The sequence below is a fragment of the Heptranchias perlo genome, chromosome 31 (genome assembly GCF_035084215.1).
Source record: "Heptranchias perlo isolate sHepPer1 chromosome 31, sHepPer1.hap1, whole genome shotgun sequence".
Classification (NCBI taxonomy): domain Eukaryota; kingdom Metazoa; phylum Chordata; class Chondrichthyes; order Hexanchiformes; family Hexanchidae; genus Heptranchias; species Heptranchias perlo.
The window spans coordinates 25,921,899-25,939,234 of NC_090355.1; the positions used below are offsets into that span (position 1 = coordinate 25,921,899).

At 36.9% G+C, this 17,336-nt stretch overlaps 1 protein-coding gene across 2 annotated transcripts in view; it reads left to right on the forward strand.

Annotated features, from left to right (window-relative positions):
* The window catches only part of cntrl (centriolin), a 97,690-nt gene that overhangs the window by 6,974 nt on the left and 73,380 nt on the right, over positions 1-17,336 (forward strand). For both annotated transcript variants that reach the window (XM_067969763.1, XM_067969764.1), the window contains exons 3-10: positions 816-949; positions 3,547-3,677; positions 4,008-4,149; positions 5,093-5,279; positions 7,148-7,341; positions 11,733-11,852; positions 13,362-13,590; positions 14,575-14,684. In XM_067969763.1, the coding sequence (XP_067825864.1) occupies positions 816-949; positions 3,547-3,677; positions 4,008-4,149; positions 5,093-5,279; positions 7,148-7,341; positions 11,733-11,852; positions 13,362-13,590; positions 14,575-14,684 (1,247 nt within the window). The remainder of the gene's footprint in view (positions 1-815; positions 950-3,546; positions 3,678-4,007; positions 4,150-5,092; positions 5,280-7,147; positions 7,342-11,732; positions 11,853-13,361; positions 13,591-14,574; positions 14,685-17,336) is intronic.

The following is a 17,336-nucleotide window of genomic DNA, read 5'->3' on the forward strand; positions in this document are numbered from 1 at the left end:
TTCTCTGTGTACCTTGTAATGATTGACCGAAGAGCGGCATTGGCAAAAGCATGGCAACAAGTTATTTACCTGCTTTCTCAAATAGAGACTGGTGTATGAGTGGAGAAAACAAATAAGGCCGATTACATAATTTTTTAAATGCCTGATGCACTCCCACATACTCAAACTCAGCCCACCACATATTCATGTTTGCATTTACTTGTCCTTTTAAAAACATCTGCTGTCTGACCCACACAGTCTTTCTCCATTGCCTCATGATGCATGCTTAGCTATGTTGATTCTCTCTTCCTTTGACTATGGACCAAAAGAACCTTCCTTCCAGCTCTTGAACAGACTCCAGCATTACCAGAGCATGGCTTTGCACAGCTCAACTGCCACAAATTGCACCCAATCAGATTGTGCAGTGTGTCTGAATTAAAATGTACACTATTTTTAAATGCCACTATTGTTCTAATTTTAGTCACTTGAATCCACTTAAATCCAACAGAAGCAATGATGTCGCATCTATTTACTGAATTCAGTTGGAATTTTACTTTTCATATTAATGCAAATCAGATTCTTGTGAAGAACCAAAAAAGAAATAACACTGTTTACTGCTCAGAATATCTACAGTTCTGGATTGAAAAACTGAGAAAACATCAAAGCTATGGGTCCTTAATTGTTAAATCTAATCTAAAATATTCACACTTCAGAATTTACTGTTTGAAAACATCATGAATGATGTACTTATTTAGTTCGGGGCAGCTCTTGCAGGAAAATTGTATATTAGATGAGGATTGAGTCTAAACTCTGGAATCTGTTTCTCTTATTTCCAGATGCAGTCAGTAAAAGCCCAGGGGTCCGATACATCACTGAGGATTTGATCAAAAAACAGTCAAAACAGGAACATTTTGATTCTGTGCAGTCTCTCAACCTTTGCCTGTCCAAGAAAGGAGGGAAAAAGTTTAAGGTAGAACATAGGATAGAATGATCCAAATGTGACTTAAACTAGGTTGCTGAAAAGAAATAGTTTGTGTTCCAATAGGAAACCTACAATGTCAAGATTTTCGTAGTAGTTCAGGTATTTTGACAATCTAGACAATGTCCTCTAGTCTTGGGATTCCTACAACATTTTGCGTTATCCAATTCCATCCAGCTTAGTGCAGAGCATCGTGCACTCATTGTTGTTTTCCATAATGTCTCTATACTTAGGTATTTTTAAAAAATAAGCACTGGATAAGCAAAACAGCAGACCATTGGCAGACAGTTCTGTGCTGTGGATCCAGTTGTTAGGGTTTGATTTGATTAACAGCACACTTTAATAACTGCTATCCCGGGGTAACTTGTACATCCTTCCCTATTTTAGAGAAAGGCACTTTTTAAAAAATCCAACAGTTCCTTATAAATACGTTTATAAGTATTAAAAATGCAGGAGCTGTTTATTATTGGTCTTTCTGGGCTTTATTTAATAGTAGTGGAAATTAAATCTCAATCTTTCGTCATACCTCTTACACACAACCTCCAGTAGCTCTATATAATTTAGTTTACAATAACTCCCGGTGCTGTAAATCGGATATGGCCTATTTCTGTAGTGTTACTATGCCATCATTTGCTTTGTCTGTCTGTTTAGCCACTTAATTTTATGCAATGAAAACCAAAAAATGCTGGAAAGACTCAGCAGAACAGATAGCATCTGTGGAGAGAGAAACAGAGAACGTTTCAGGTCGATGACCTCATTGTTCACCTTTCAAAAGTTAGAGATTTAACAATTTATAAGCAAGTACGGATCCAGGGGAAAGGAAAGAACAAAAGGGATAGTCTGTGATAGGGTGGAGGGCAGGGGTGATTAAATGACAAAAGGGATGATGGTGCAAGACAAAAGGGGGGTGGTAATGGGACAATAAAGAAACACAAGATATTTCCTCTTGTGGGAGAGACTAGAACTGGGGGACACTGTTTAAAAATAAGGGGTCTCCCATTTAAGACAGAGATGAGGAGAAATCTTTTCTCTGAGGGTGGTGAGTCTGTGGAACTCCCTTTCTCAGAGAGCGGTGGAGGCAGGGTCATTGAATATTTTTAAGGCTGAGTTAGATAGATTCCTGATTAACAATGGAGTCAAAGGTTATAGTAGGTAGATGGGAAAGTAGGGTGAGGTCACAATCAGATCAGACACGATCTTATCAAATGGCAGAGCAGGTTCGAGGGGCCAAATGGCCTATTCCTGCTCTTAATTCGTATGTTCGTACAAGATGGGTGCAGAGGAGGTGTAAATGGCAACAGCAGAACCATTACCAGCATCTGCTGTGCGAGAAAATGGGAGTGGTGGTTATGATCTGAAGTTGTTGATCTTAATGTTGAGGCCGGAAAGGTTGTAAAGTGCCTCATTGAAAGATGAGGTTCTGTTCCTCAAGCTTGAAGGATTTTATGCAATCCTTGTCTAGCTGTAAGTAACAGGAAAATGAATCACATCCTCCTCTATAGATTCATATTTCCACTTCTGCTAAATGTATTGCTGTGTATGAGGCTTTGCATTCATTTTATGACCTAGCAGAATGAGTGGCCACAAAATCTGAACCATTGGGATAATTTTTTTATTAAAAAAAAGGTCACGTTTTTAAACTTAGGGCTGTTTTTGTATTAGCTCAGTGGCTAGTCTCAAAAATGACATGCAGTGACTATTACATGCTGGTATCTTGTAGCCCTGATATACAGTTTAGGTTTTAAATTTTGCCCAGTATGTGATATGACTGTATACAAAAGAATGAATCAGGATATGTTGCTAATTGGGTCCGAATATTTGTTTCAAACAGGGCTCAAACTCACCATGAGTGCAAAATAAATGTCTTAATCCCTATGTGGCGAATTTCACTAAATTAAATTTCAGAATTTGTAACAAGGTTGACCTAGATAAAAGAATACTTTTAAAATTTATATAAAACATTCATAGCTCTGCAGAATAATTCTGCCATCTTAATTATTGTTTGTTATTGAAAGTATGAAACTACAGTACTTTTATCTGATGATAAGTGATGGAGGATAGGCCTGATCTAATGAATCAATTAATGAAGAATATTTATGTTTTGAGTTGCACCAGATATAAAAATAGTGTCCTATGTCTTGTAATTGAGAGCATAATAGTTTATGAAAGATACAGGATCTAATTTCAGCAGTACTGTGTGTTGGAGCTGCAAAGTGTAGCACCCAGGGTTTAGAAAACATTTATCAATTCTCCATTTCTGTTTAGTTCTAAGTAATGGTGCGCAGGGAGCATCAAGCAGAAATGATATATCTCCCTGTAAGAAGATGGGAAAGTCCTCATTGGGCTACCATTATTTGCCCTTTGGCTGCAAGACAAAGTGCAACCTCGGTTTTGATCTAGGACTGGTCCTGCTCATTCGGCAGCAGAAAGCTTGTGTCCTAGAAAGAACCAACTTATGGAAAGAAAAATTGGGAAAATCCTGACAATACGTTGGAGGGTAAATGTCATCAAGGAAAGTAATAAACCAGTACTTAACTTTCTAAGTCTTAGTGTTGTTAGCTAAAGAATTCGTAATATTTTATATTCAGTTTATAGAAAACTTGGAAAAATGCGAGAAACTACTGGTCCTGAACTTGAGCAACAATTTGATTGAGAAAATAGAAAAACTGGACAAACAGTTTAAACTACGTGAACTTAGCCTTTCATACAACCGAATTCGGTGAGTAACTAGAGAAATGTGTCGTGCGTTCACCAGTGAGACAATGTGAATGGATAAACAAAATTAGACCTGTGTGGTTAAACAGATGAATTAAAGTAAAAAACAAACAGTAATTTGTATGTTCAGTATTTGATGAACTTTCAGTAGATCTTGCATGATTATACAACACTCATATTGGTCCTAATAAATATAAATCATACATCTTTATTCTGTTGCTAATTAGATTATGTTGAGGGCCTTCACACTGTCTTTACATGCCTAGTCAGCAGATAAATTTAATGTATCAATTTTTTTAAAAAAAAGCTGGAACCTACTTTTTCTTGCATATAGTAAAATTGAAGGTCTGGAGCACATGGTGAACCTTCAGAATCTTAATCTGGCTGGAAATGATATCGAACAAATTCCTGCTTGGATTGGAAAGAAGTTACGATCCCTTCATGTCCTCAACCTCAAACAGAACAATATTACATCGGTGTGTGGATTTCAATTATGCATATTGCAATATTCATAGAAGATTGTCTGTTGGGATTTGTATCTTTGAAAAAGAAATTGGGTCAAGGAGTATGTAAAAGTTGTAATTTGTGGCATGTAGGTTAAGAGATGTATCCATGTACTATTTCTCCTTTACTTTTACAGTATACAGTATTCCATGCTTCAAAAACCAACAAATCTGCATACAACCAGTTCCCAATTATAAGATACTATCCATTTCAAAGAAAATGAAATTAGAGAAAACTGCAGTGTAGTTTAAAAAGACCGAACTTTAGATAATGTGAGTTGGGAAGTAAGACACAACTTTGTAAAATTAAACCCAAAACTTCCAAAAGCAGATATAATGTGAATTTCAAAATGTCAGGAGTGGCACCTGAATTTTTGAACTTTATCTACGCTTCTGCCTGCAATATCAGCTATAATGACTGCTCTTTTTCCTCCAGCTACATAACTGAAGGCCCAATTCTACATTCAGTATAAGCACTGGGATTAAAAAAAAACCTCTTGTGCATCTGGGGTGAAAGGCGCCTTTGTGCATCATGTGTGTAAAGAAAATTACTTTGTTAGGCATAACAACATAACTGGAACATCTTTTGGATGTAGATAATCTGTAATTTGTGCTTTTCCATTTAATATTTGGACGGAAGGGGGCAAGGGAATAAGTAAAATTGAACTAAAAATAGTTTCTTTTTGTTGATCAGGAACTCTCTGAATTCATTATGTGCTAAGGACCTATAATTTTCTTATATTCTTCTTAAAACAATTACAAATAATGTGATGACATTTCAGTTTGAATTTGTTTGTTGTAGTGGCAAAATGATGCTTCTGTTTAGGTAAGAAGATTACTCATAATGACTTTATAGATAATACGTTAGATGTATTTCCTGTGGATGATCTAATAATTTTCCTGTTTTATGGCTTAGCTCCAGGATGTAGCTAAACTGAAACCTTTGAAAGAGTTGACTTCACTAACCCTGGCAGATAATCCTTTAGCTAGCCTTCCACATTATCGACTGTACGTCATATACCATTTACGTTCGTTGAATTGCTTGGATGGACAGCCAGTAACTATCCAGGAGAGGCAAGAAGCTCATGAACGATTTCATTTAGGTAAAAAAAAAATCCAGAAACATGTATGATTTTATCTTAATAATTCAACTGTGTTTGAATAATTGTGAAACTAAATTAGCCATGTAAATCTGGTGGTCAAGTACACTTTGTCTACTTTTAGGTCCTCTAAATCATAGAATGGTTACAGCACAGAAGGAGGCCCTTCGGCCCGTCAAGTCCATGCTGGGTCTCTGCAAGAGCAATCCAGCTAGTCCCACTCCCCTGTCCCATCCCCTTAGCTCTACAATTTTTTTCCCTTCAAGTGCTTATCCAATTCCCTTTTGAAAGCCACGATTGAATCTGCTTCCACCGCCCCAGCCCCTTCCCCCCCCCCCCCCCCCCCCCCACCCCCAGGCAGTGCATTCCAACCACTCGCTGTGTTTAAAAAAAAAAGTTTTTTCTCATGTTTCCTTTGGTTCTTTTGCCAATCTCCTTAAATCTATGTCCTCTGGTTCTTGACCCTTCTGCCAATGGGAACAGTTTCTCTCTGTCTATTCATGATTTTGAATAACTCTATCAAATCTCCTCTCAACCTTCTTTGTTCGAAGGAGAACAGCCCCAGCTTCTCCAGTCTATCCACGTAACTGAAGTCCCTCATCCCTGGAATCATTCTAGTAAATATAACCAACATATGATGCTGATCAACTTGCTGTGCATTTCCAACATTTTCAGTTTTCATTTCAGATTGCACCTTTCATGGATTTCTTTTTAACCTACAATTAATGTGCATAGCCCTTTTGATTTTTTTCTTTTAGTTTTTTTAATTGCTTAAACTGTAAATTCTAATGATGTAATTGTGAGAATATGTTTGGGAAGAGTCACAGAGCCTGTAATTATCAGGGAGCTAAATTATTATTAGTACGCATAGATATTAATCTATGGGCTTAAATCTTTCTTATTTTAATTGTTTCATTTGGCTGTTTGAGCTTCCTTACGCTGCTAATTTCAGTAGCATCTCAGCCAGTGCTCCAAATGATGTCATCAGTACTTACAGTTGAAATAAAACATTTTAATAAAATAAATGTTGTCATTTATATATCTTGTGATTTTTAAAGGGGGTACTGACGATAAGACTCCCTGTTTAAACCAGAGACATGGAATTTTAATATCAAAGACCCATCTTCTGGAACCTGTGGAACATGCAACTAACATTTTCTTCTTTTTAAACTACATTTTCAAAAATGGATAAAAAGCAAAAAAATTGCAAATGCTGAAAATCTGAAACAAAAACAGAAAATGCTGGAAACATTCAGCAGATCTGTTAACTTGTCTATTCTCTCTACAGATGTTAACATTTCAGATGTAACCCTTCATTAGAACTGGACAAAATTAAAGATGAACAGCATCCATAAAGGAACAGAACAAAGGGAAGAGGAGGAAAGGGAAATAAAGAATAAACACATATGAGAGAGGAAATATGCATAGAATGACCTGAAAATAGATAATATTAAATACTGAAGTGCTATTAACATGAGAAAATAAGAAGAATAATAAAAAAATTTAAAGCATTTAAGAGACACCGAGAACGTGCCAGTGAATAGCTGAGGCAGTGACTGGGGTAGGAATTGGAAACAGTAGAAGTTGGCAAAGTGCACAAGATCCAGCAGCCTGAGAAGAAAAAAAAACCAAGGCAGCACCAAGGTTTCAGATGCACCCCCCACCTCCCCCTCAGTCAGTATGGTGTTCCAACCACTGTTTTCCACCTCAAGCTCCTTCCGGCATCCCCTTCCCCAAATGCCAACACACCCATCCTATATCAGCAGTGGGCACTATAGTTAATGTCTGAGGTTATTAAAGTCAATGTTAAGGCCAGAGAAATGGCCTTCGTTGTGCTTACAAGCAGTTTTGTTTTTGCTTTGTCGATGCAGAAGAACTAGAGAACCTTGAGAAGGAACTCGAAAGGAAGATGAAGGAGATTGAGAAGATGGAACAGGAGCAATCCAAGGCAATAGAGAACGTCAGAAGACAAGAACAATTGAACAAATCACTTAAACAGGAACACCAACAACAGAAGAGCAACTGCAAAGAGCTGGAGAGAGAGCTGGAGACGAAGAATGAACTGGTATGACTTTGAGTTAATAATAATATTTAAGAGTGAAATAGGTCACTTTTTTTAAAAAAAAGAAAAATACCAAAAAGAATGTGGAAAGAGCAGGGGTTTGGGATTGGAATGGATTTAGCCGAAGCATTATGGACCAAGTGGCATCCTGTCCTGAAATTTTCATGATTCTCTATACAGTTAACAAAATATAATCGGTGGTACAGAATGCCAAATCTTCGGCCGATAATTTCGTGGAAAGTTTCCATGTGGCTAAGGTGCAATGTTGGGGATCTTAACTGGACAGCTGTGAGTTCAAACCCAGATTTAACTGAGATTCACACTTCCTTCCCCTCATTATGCAAGTTTCAGTGGTTCTTGCCGCAATAATGCAGCACTGCTGCTGTGAAGCATCATAATGCTCTATTTTACGCTGCACACTTGCAAGTTTCTGATTTTACATAAAAAGTTCCTTAAACAGAATGCAGACATATGCAATTAGTCTTTATTTCTGAGGGAAATACACCATTTTAAAAATAGCTTATAAAGTATCTACAGTGTGTCATCTATTTTAAAATTATAGTTCGCCTTCAGGCACTCAGTTCTTAGTTATTCAAATGAAGTGAGATTAGACAACAAACATTACAAGGTTTTGTTTGGCCTGAAGTAACACTTTTTGTCTCGCCTTATTTGGGATCTATGGACATTGGTGTAATGCAAAGAAAGATGGGCAGTACAGAGTCAGCCTCTGTAGTATAAAAAGCTGTTCTCAAACTTCATATGAAATGTCTGTTAGTAATATTTTTGGTCAGCGTGGCTAACATGATGTACCTGAGCTTGAAACCCCGTTGTGAGTTTGAGATGATGCTAAAAGTCTGTGTCCCAGATGAATGTGCTTCCATAAATCTGATAATGCATAATGGATTGTTGTGTCATGAGTTGTGTTTGGCTTTGAGGTGCTCATAAGTGTAACCAGATATGAAGAGTAAAAATCAAGTTTACCTTCAGTCCTGGAAGGGAAAAGTGCTGTGTACACTTTTACACTCTTTTACAGAATTTTACAATTTGTGTTGACAACCTGTGCTTGCTTTTCTCCCTTTAGCTGGTATCATTGGTTGTTTACAACACCCTCCCTACTGCGTGCTGCATCTCTGTTCCCCAGTGAAGGTACCCTGTGGAAAAATAAAATGTACATCTCATCTGTTTTTGTCATCAGCTAATCTGTCTGCATGTTGAACAGCATAGAGTTTTTGTTTAAACGAAAACAAATGTGCACTGTACTTTGTGCACTCATCTTTTACATGTATGCAGTGAGCACAGCATGTTTGGAAATGCTGGCAGTTGCAAAGTTCTTTTTTTTTAAGCAACTTGTCTTTAACTGAACAGTTTTTCTAAGACCTTGGTAACAATTTGTATGATTGCCAAATCTTATTATATTGAATGTTTCATTTTACTCTTTTTTTTACCTATTGCTTTCCTTCAGTTTTTCCTGCCGCTGTCTATTGAGGCCTTACTGCACTCTTGCCTTCAGGTATCACAGCATGTAGCATTCCTGTTGCATGCAGCAGGGATCACACAAGGGATTTCAGTGGCTGGGATGCAAAAACATACCTGAAGCTTCATAATGATAAGAATTACATAAATAGTATAAAAGACGACAATATTTGTTATGCTTGATGTTGTTAGAAAACCCGGAGTCACTGAAGACTTTGTTCTAGATCAGACCCACTGTTTAAACTACTGGTCAGCTTGTAGAAATAAGAATTTTGCTACAGTCAAAATTAATACATTCAGTGAATGAATAAAAGCTTCCAAACATTGCACCAATAATATTAAACTTAAATCAACAGCTCTAGCCACATAATTGGGAAAGTCTGTCATGTTAAACATAACTTTAGTCCACAGCCTGTTGTAGAAGAAGTAGGTTGTTGAAACATCCCAGTTTTCAGAAAACCATAATTGAATGAGTAAACAAGATACTAATGAGCTAATACTAGTACTAATGAGCATCATTTGTATACGTTGCAACAGTTTAAGAAATCAACTTTTATGCACCTAGTTACTTGTGGGCCTTTCAGTAGAATCCTAATGTATACACATAACACAGGTTGGATAGTTGCTAGTAATGACAGATGTATTTGTCTGCTATTACAAATTCTTGTTTTTCCAAATGTAGTATGTCTTACCCCCAGTTAGCCTTTGTGATTGGTTGCATTGAAATTAGTTGGCATCAGGATAAAGCTAAGTTTAATACAATGACAAATTTAATTTACATAGCACGTTTAAAGTAGTGAACATCCCAAGGTGCTCGCAGAGAAGAAACAGATACTGAGCAGTAGAAGAGGAGTTAGGGGATATGAGAAAAGGCGTGATATTTTAGGGGATATTTGAAAGTGGGTAGAAAGGCAGTGGGATCTATAGAGAGAATTGGGCTGAGATAGTTGAAGGATCTGCCACTGATGGTGGTGCAAAGGGAAGGGGGCCAGCTTCAAAAGACCGTTGGGCAAGTGCTGAGATATAGGGTTGGAGGAGGTTTCAGAGGTAGGGGTGAGGTCCTGGATGAATTTGAATTGAGGATTGGAGAGTCAGCGGAGATTGGTGAGGACATGGATGATGGGTGTGTGGGACTTTGTGAGAAATAGGATATGTGCGAGTAGTTTTAAAGTTTATGTAGAGTTTAGCTAATGGAACTGATGGATTCATTAAGATTTGGGTTTCTTTATTGTTTTTGGATTGTTCTGTTAAGAATGACAGAAGGAATATTTTCAAAAATGTCCCAAGTGTGATCTCTGTATTCATTATTGTGATTTTAACCGTGTTTGTGTGTGTATGCTTGTGATTTGACATGCATTGAGAAAGATTTGTATAACAAAAAAGAATGTGGAGAAATCTGTAATTAATCTATTGTGCTGTTAAATATCAAAATTTATTCACTTAAGATCAGCTATATGCATACATAAAATATTAGGATTTTTTGGATAGTGACTGCCACATGAATAACAGCATCTTTACATGTACTTGGGGATGGCCTATAAAATATTCATAAAATCATTTCTAGGCTTTGAAATCGTTACTTACTAGTATCAAAGGATTGCTTTAAAAAATTTACATTTGATTTGCCTTGTTATACTTCGCTTGTCATGGAAACATCTGGCTGCTTGTCCTCATTAGATCTGTTCTTAGAACCTTGATTCAGTGAAAAATAATTTCTTCAGAAGCTGAAAATTTTAAAAAGAATCTTCAAAGAATAATAGGTTTGTTTCCAAGTGATGATAGCCAAGAAGAAATTTAGCAGTGAATTTCACCTAAATGCATAGCCCATTTTAATATTCTAAAGTGCAACAAAAGCAGTTTCCACACAGTACTATCCTTAGCTGAATGGATAAATAATATGTTTATTATCATTAGGCCGTAAACTTTTGATTGGTATACTTTAGATTTAAAATCCTCTTTTTAAAAAAAAATTTGAATTGTTTTAGATGATATATTTTAACTAATGCAAATACTATATATAGTAGCAGATGCAATGTTCGAAGATGTACTCACTTTAAATGTTGCTTGCTCTCCACAATTGGGTATGTAGATTAATTACTGCAGATTAAAATTTCACTAACATGGCTAATAAATGAAGTAGAATCAATTTATCCAATTTTACATGCAGTAGGTTTTCTTGATTGCACAAACTGCTTTAATTGCATCAGCCTTGACTCTTGCCTCTGAGTCAGAAAGTTGTGGGTGCAAGCCCCACTTCAGAGACTTGAGCACATAATCCAGGCTGACACTCCAGTGCAGTACTGAGGGAGTGCTGCACTGTCGGCGGTTCAGTCTTTCGGATGAGACGTTAAAACAAGTACCCATCTGCCTTCTCAGGTGGACGTAAAAGATCCCATGACACTGTTCGAAGAAGAGTAGGGGAATTCTCCCCGGTGTCTTGGCCAATATTTATCCCACAACCAATATCACAAAAAGAGATTATCTGGACATTGTCTTATTGCTGTTCATGGGACCTTGCTGTGTACATAAAGGCTGTCGCAGTTCCCTACATTAGAACAGTGACTACACTTCAAAAAAGTACTTTATTGGCTGTAAAGTGCTTAGGTCGTGAACGGCGTTATATAAATGCAAGTTCTTTTTCCATCGCTAAACAAAAACAAAGGAAATAGCTATCTTTTTAATTGGGGAGCATCACACCTCAAGTTATTGTCTCTTGATGCTTCTTATGTTATTGGCTGATCACCTGATCTTCTGCCTTCTTCACTGAAGGAAACGTTGGGGGAGCAAGATTCGACTTCAGGAAGTGAAGGAGAAAGAAGAGCACACTTTTTTAAAAATCATATTTACATTTGTCAGTCATGATTAGTACTATCCTGTGTTATTTTTCATATTTTCATTTTTTTGTGTATTTTCTGCTACAGCTGAAGCAGAAGACAGCAGAGTTAACACGGGCCTGTCACAAGCAGTATCAGCTGGAACAAGAACTGGCATTTTACAAGATTGATGCCAAGTTTGAACCACTGCATCACTTTCCAACTGAGGTAATGTATACCTTACTTTATAGGGTTGCTTATCTATTCATAGAAACCAATTCTGGGGGAAGGGGTGTCAATCTTGCTTGAACAAAAGTAAAGCATACTGGAGTACTGCGTACAGTTCTGATGCCCTTATTTAAGGAAGAACGTACTTGCATTGGAGGCAGTTCAGAGAAGGTTCACTAGGTTGATTCCATGTATGGAAGGGTCATCTTATGAGGAAAGAATGAACAGGTTGGGTCTATACTCATTGGAGTTTAGAAGAATGAGAGGAGATCTTATTGAAACATACAAGATTCTGAGGGGACTCGATAGGGTAGATACTGAGAGGATGTTACCCCTCATGGGGAATCTAAAACTATGGGGCATAGTCTCAGAATAAGGGGTCACCCGTTTAAGATGGAAATGAGGAAGAATTTCTTCTCCCAGAGGGTCGTGAATCTTTGGAATTCTTTACCCCAAAAAGCTGTGGAGGCTGAGTCGTTGAATACACCAAGGGAGTCAAAGGATACGGGGAAAGGGTGGGAAAGTGGAGTTGAGGTAAAAATCAGATCAGCCATGATCTCATTAAATGGTGGAGCAGGCTCGAGGCCGAATGGCCTACTCCTGCTTCTATTTCTTATGGTCTGTTATGGACCTGTTGCATCATAAATTGAACTGTTCATGCATCTAACAATTCATACATTTGCATTGTAGTTCCTTTTTAGTTGATTTGGATATATCATTTTTTACAAATTGATTATTGGCTACCTTTCAAACACTAAAATGCAAGCTCTAAATGTAACAATGCAAAATACAGTTTTATAGGGTTTATTTTCAAAGAAATCATTAAGAGTACACAATTGGGGAGCTGCTTGCTGCAATTAGACAAAGTAGCAGAGAAGGATGTATTCTAACATGTTCATGGAGTGATATTTTGAAATTCAATTTTTGTGATTTCACTGCTAACAAAGCTTTTGATTGCGGCTTAAGGAGAGGGGAAGGAGAAGAAGTGGAATGCATAACAGAAGCTTATTCGCCAACTGAGAGCAAGGGAAAATTAGTGTGCAAGTTACAGCTGGTTCTTGAATATTTCTTGGCAACCAATTTGAGTGATATAGGCAGAGCTGTGGAAGCATGTCTCTCCACCTGCTCAGCTGCATAATGCTGTGTGGCACGGAAATCCTAAAAGGGAGAGAATACATTTTCTGGAGAGAATGATGATTATTATTGTAGAATCTGAACACAATCATAAATGCTATGCTTGTCACGATGTATTTTTCTGTTACAGATTTACAGTCCTATTTTCATGTGGTTCAGCACTTTTTTTAGTACTTAACATTTTTGTTTTGACATTTAATATTCTTATTTTCTATTCATATCACATTCAGAGTGCTTTTACCAAAAACTATATTAATGTTCTTTTCACAATTTCTTTGAGCGTGGCTTAGTTTTCTTATTTAGTGCAAACAGCCGCTGGACCTTAGATTTAGTAATTTGTATAATAATTTTTTTTTTAATTGATACATTTTACAGAATATTGAATTAGAAGAAATCCCTAGTGAGAGCCCATATATTGGAAAGGCCAGGTACAAGAGAAATCTCTACATCCAAGAGGAACATATTGCTGACCCAGTGCAGCATGGAAAAGTTGGGAAAACTCAGTTTGATGTGGACGATCAGGGAAAAAATGAAGAAGTGAGAGCAAAACTTCATCAAGCAATGGATATACAGCTGGAAGACAAAGAGAAAAAAATTCAGGAAGGTAAAGAGTTCTAGAATTATAGTCCAGAATTATGCTCTTAAATTGCTTTGATTTTTAATGATGTGGAGATGCCGGTGATGGACTGGGGTGGACAAATGTAAGGAATCTTACATTTGTCCACCCCATCTTACAAGATTCCTTTCATTTTATTTTTAATGGTGAACGATCAATTAAAGTTGCAAGAAGAACATTTATTTTTTTAAAAACAGTAAAAACTGTACAACTTTTTAATGAGTGAAGCTCTGCTACTGATTGCTATCCAATTACCCCTTCTGGAAGGTGTGCTTGAGGGCATTGTTGGTTGAGATATGGATCAGGCTCTGTGATTCCCCCCACTGGTTGAATTGCTCATCAGTGTTCACCATCTAGTCTGACACTTGTGATGTTGCACCACTGGAACCCTTCAGGGAAAGAGGAACCCTTTTTCATGTCTTTAAAATTATTACATAAATTATATCTAATGTTTAAATCAGGAGACCCATATTTTAGTACTGAAAAACAGTAGATTTTCTGAAAATAAATGAGTTTTGAAGCTATAAAATTTGACAACTGAGAGTTCCTGGTTCTCAGAGTTGAAATTTATAAAGTAAAATAAACACTTTTTTTCAAATGGTCTCATTTTCAATATGAAACTGCCAAGTTCTATGATGTTGACAGTATCATACTGTTGCTTTGAAATTGGTGCAATGCCATATATACAGTATAACTGGAGTGTTACAAAGGCATGAAGATTTAAAACATATAGTATAAAAGTTGTATTTTCACACATTATTATATCTCAATAAGTGGCTCGGTGTCAAATTTTGTTTGATAACGCTCCTGTGAAGCGCCTTGGGACGTTTTACCACATTAAAGGTGCTGTATAAATGCAAGTTGTTGTTGATACTGTGATTGTTTCAGCTTGAGCCCAAAGAAAATACAAGTAATAACGCTGCTTAATCTCCACATTTTCACATAAGCTGTTTTTATGGTCATTTTTCATAGCTGAAGAATCGTTACGGCAACTACAGAGTGAAAAAGAAAAGACACAACAGCAAGTTTTGAGAACAGTTGAAGAGCTGAAAAATCTGGAGGAGTTAGCAGCACAAAAGCGGGTGCGTGTGGGTTAATAAAGAGTTAAATGTCTAGGACCTACAGATCTGCAGTTAGAGATTTTGTCACCAGTGAGGTTTTTCCACGTGGATAAACTCAACTAATGTGGTGGGTGCAGCAACTACAAAGAAGTATGCATAGTTGATATTTATTCCTCTGGTTGGACAAGTGGGACAGAAAATTCTGCTGGTGAGGTAATCTAATTATGTAGCGATTTGAATTTTCCCAGTAATGGTGTGAATCATAGTTCTGTCATTCTGAATGTATCTTCACAGGTATATTTAAAAATATTCAGGTAAGAATTTATGCATTTTAAATATACAATGCCTGTAAATTCCATGAAAAAAAATTTGCATCTTGAACAAACATTTCTATTACTGTCTAAGTGATTTTCATATTGGTAGTTCAGGAGTAGTCTGACCTTTTAAAACAGCAAACCAATACATTATGACAAAAACACAGTGCCCTGCTCTATTATCATGGAGTTATCCTTGTACAGTCCATTTTTATCTATTCAAATGCAGCAAACGCACCTCCAGGCTTCCCCCAACTTGTCGTCTCCAGTATCCCCCAAAATTCCATCTTTGGGACCCACCTCTTCCTCATCTATCGGCATGAGGTTGCTTTCACATGTCTAGTCTACCTCTCCATCATCTCTCTTGACCCCACAACCACCTTGTGCTGTTCGGATTGCCTGTCTGACATCAAGTCATGGTTGAACAATAACTTTCTCCAACTTAACATCAGGAAGACTACAGCCATTGATTCCGTCCCTCTGCCTGACCATTTTCTCAGACTGCAAAACCTAGGCATTCTATTTGACCCTGAGTGTTGCTTTAATCTCCATATCCTATTTTGCAAGATCACAGTTTTCCACCTGTGTAACATTGCCAACCTCTGCTCCTACATCACTAAAATAATTTTTATAATATGTTTTTGTCACCTCTAGATTCAGTTATTCAAAAACTCTCCTTTTTGGCCTCCAATCCTTCACAATGTTCAATGTGTCCAAAACATAGCTCGTATCCTTAAGAAATACAGTATTTGTTCATACAACATAATACAGCTATTTGTTCCAGAGGTCAATTTGTAATTTGACTCTCTACGAAAAGAAGTACCTCCCTAACATCTAACCCAGTTCCACGATTACGTATCTAATACTTCTATCCCCTGGTCCTCCCTAACCTAATCTATCTGATTTCCTTCAGCTGTTTGTAAATCGCAACAATAATTTGAATTTGCCTATCAAAAGTACAGGTCAGGATTGAAGCTAAAATTTACACCCTTGCCCCATACCCAAGACTGCCTGTGACTAATCCCCTCAGGAAATCCGCTGGTGTATTTGCCTATCTGTAATGAATTAAAAGTCCTGCATGTGGTATGCACTTCCTGTCAACGTTAACCTTACTTCCTGTCTCCCCAATTTTTGTTTTAGTTACACCTTTTATGACAACATTTGGTTGTTATGTTGTAAGGACAGGAGTCTTTCTAATAGTTGGCACTGTTGTGCTTTCCCACTGCACCTTCGAGGCCCACTGCCTCTGATATCCAGAGAACTCCAGTCTGCCCATGGCATAGTAAGCAATTTTTTAACCAACAATATATCTAAATTAACTTGATTATAATAGGCTTAATATACTGTGCACAATACCATTTTCTCCTGACAATGAAGGATAATTAAAGGCTTTCTGTTTGCTTTCAAAATCCAACACAGTTTTTTTCAAAAAGAAAATTCAAATTAGGGTGAGGAAATAAACTCCGTCTTGCTCCCTCTTTGCCTAATGCGTGTCAGTAATTGGAATGTTTATATTCTCCAACTATCAGGTGATAACTGATAATTAGAGGCTTTTTGTTTGCTTTCAAAATTCAACTGATTTTTAAAAAATTCCAATTGTGAAAGCTTTTGTGTTTCTCTTTTTCTTACAGCTTAATATGTTTTCTGAGGTTTATAAAATACAATTTGAACACCAACTAAAGTTACAAATATTTAATTAGTACAGTGTGTCATGTTTTCACACTCACCCGCACGCGCGCGCGCACACACACAAACTGTTTCATAGAAGTATTTTTTGCCTCCCCTCAATATTTTCTATATTCAGCTTAATTTTTTTTTGTATTAGCTGTAAATTTGTCATGCCCCCATTTTAAAGTCTCATTTCAATTTCTTTACTCATCCAAGAAACATTTGCTGCCCCACCTTTACTTCTTGTGGGTATATCACTTGTTTGTGCCCTAATCATCTCCTGTTTGAAAGTGTCCCATTGTTTGTCTACTGTCTTGTCTGCTAATTTGTCATTCCAGTTTATCTGAGCTTGTTCCCTTATTATCTAGTTAAAATGTGTTTTTTAAAAATCTTTTCTATAAAATCTTGAGTTTCTGAAGGGAGCTTAAATAATTTTGTTGCCTACCCATTGACATCCCCAACCCTTTGATATATCCTATATGGAAACAGATTTTTCTAGCACTATTATTGCCCCACTTTTTAAAAGCAGTGCTGGCCTTAATTTTCCTGTGAGCATACTGTAAAATTTATTGTTGATCGTAAACAATTAACGTTACCACAGTAAGTATTCTACTGGCAGTAAGCCATATTTTTACATATTTAATATCCCACAATTGATGTTTTGGAGTTTTAACAACAAAACTAAATGGAT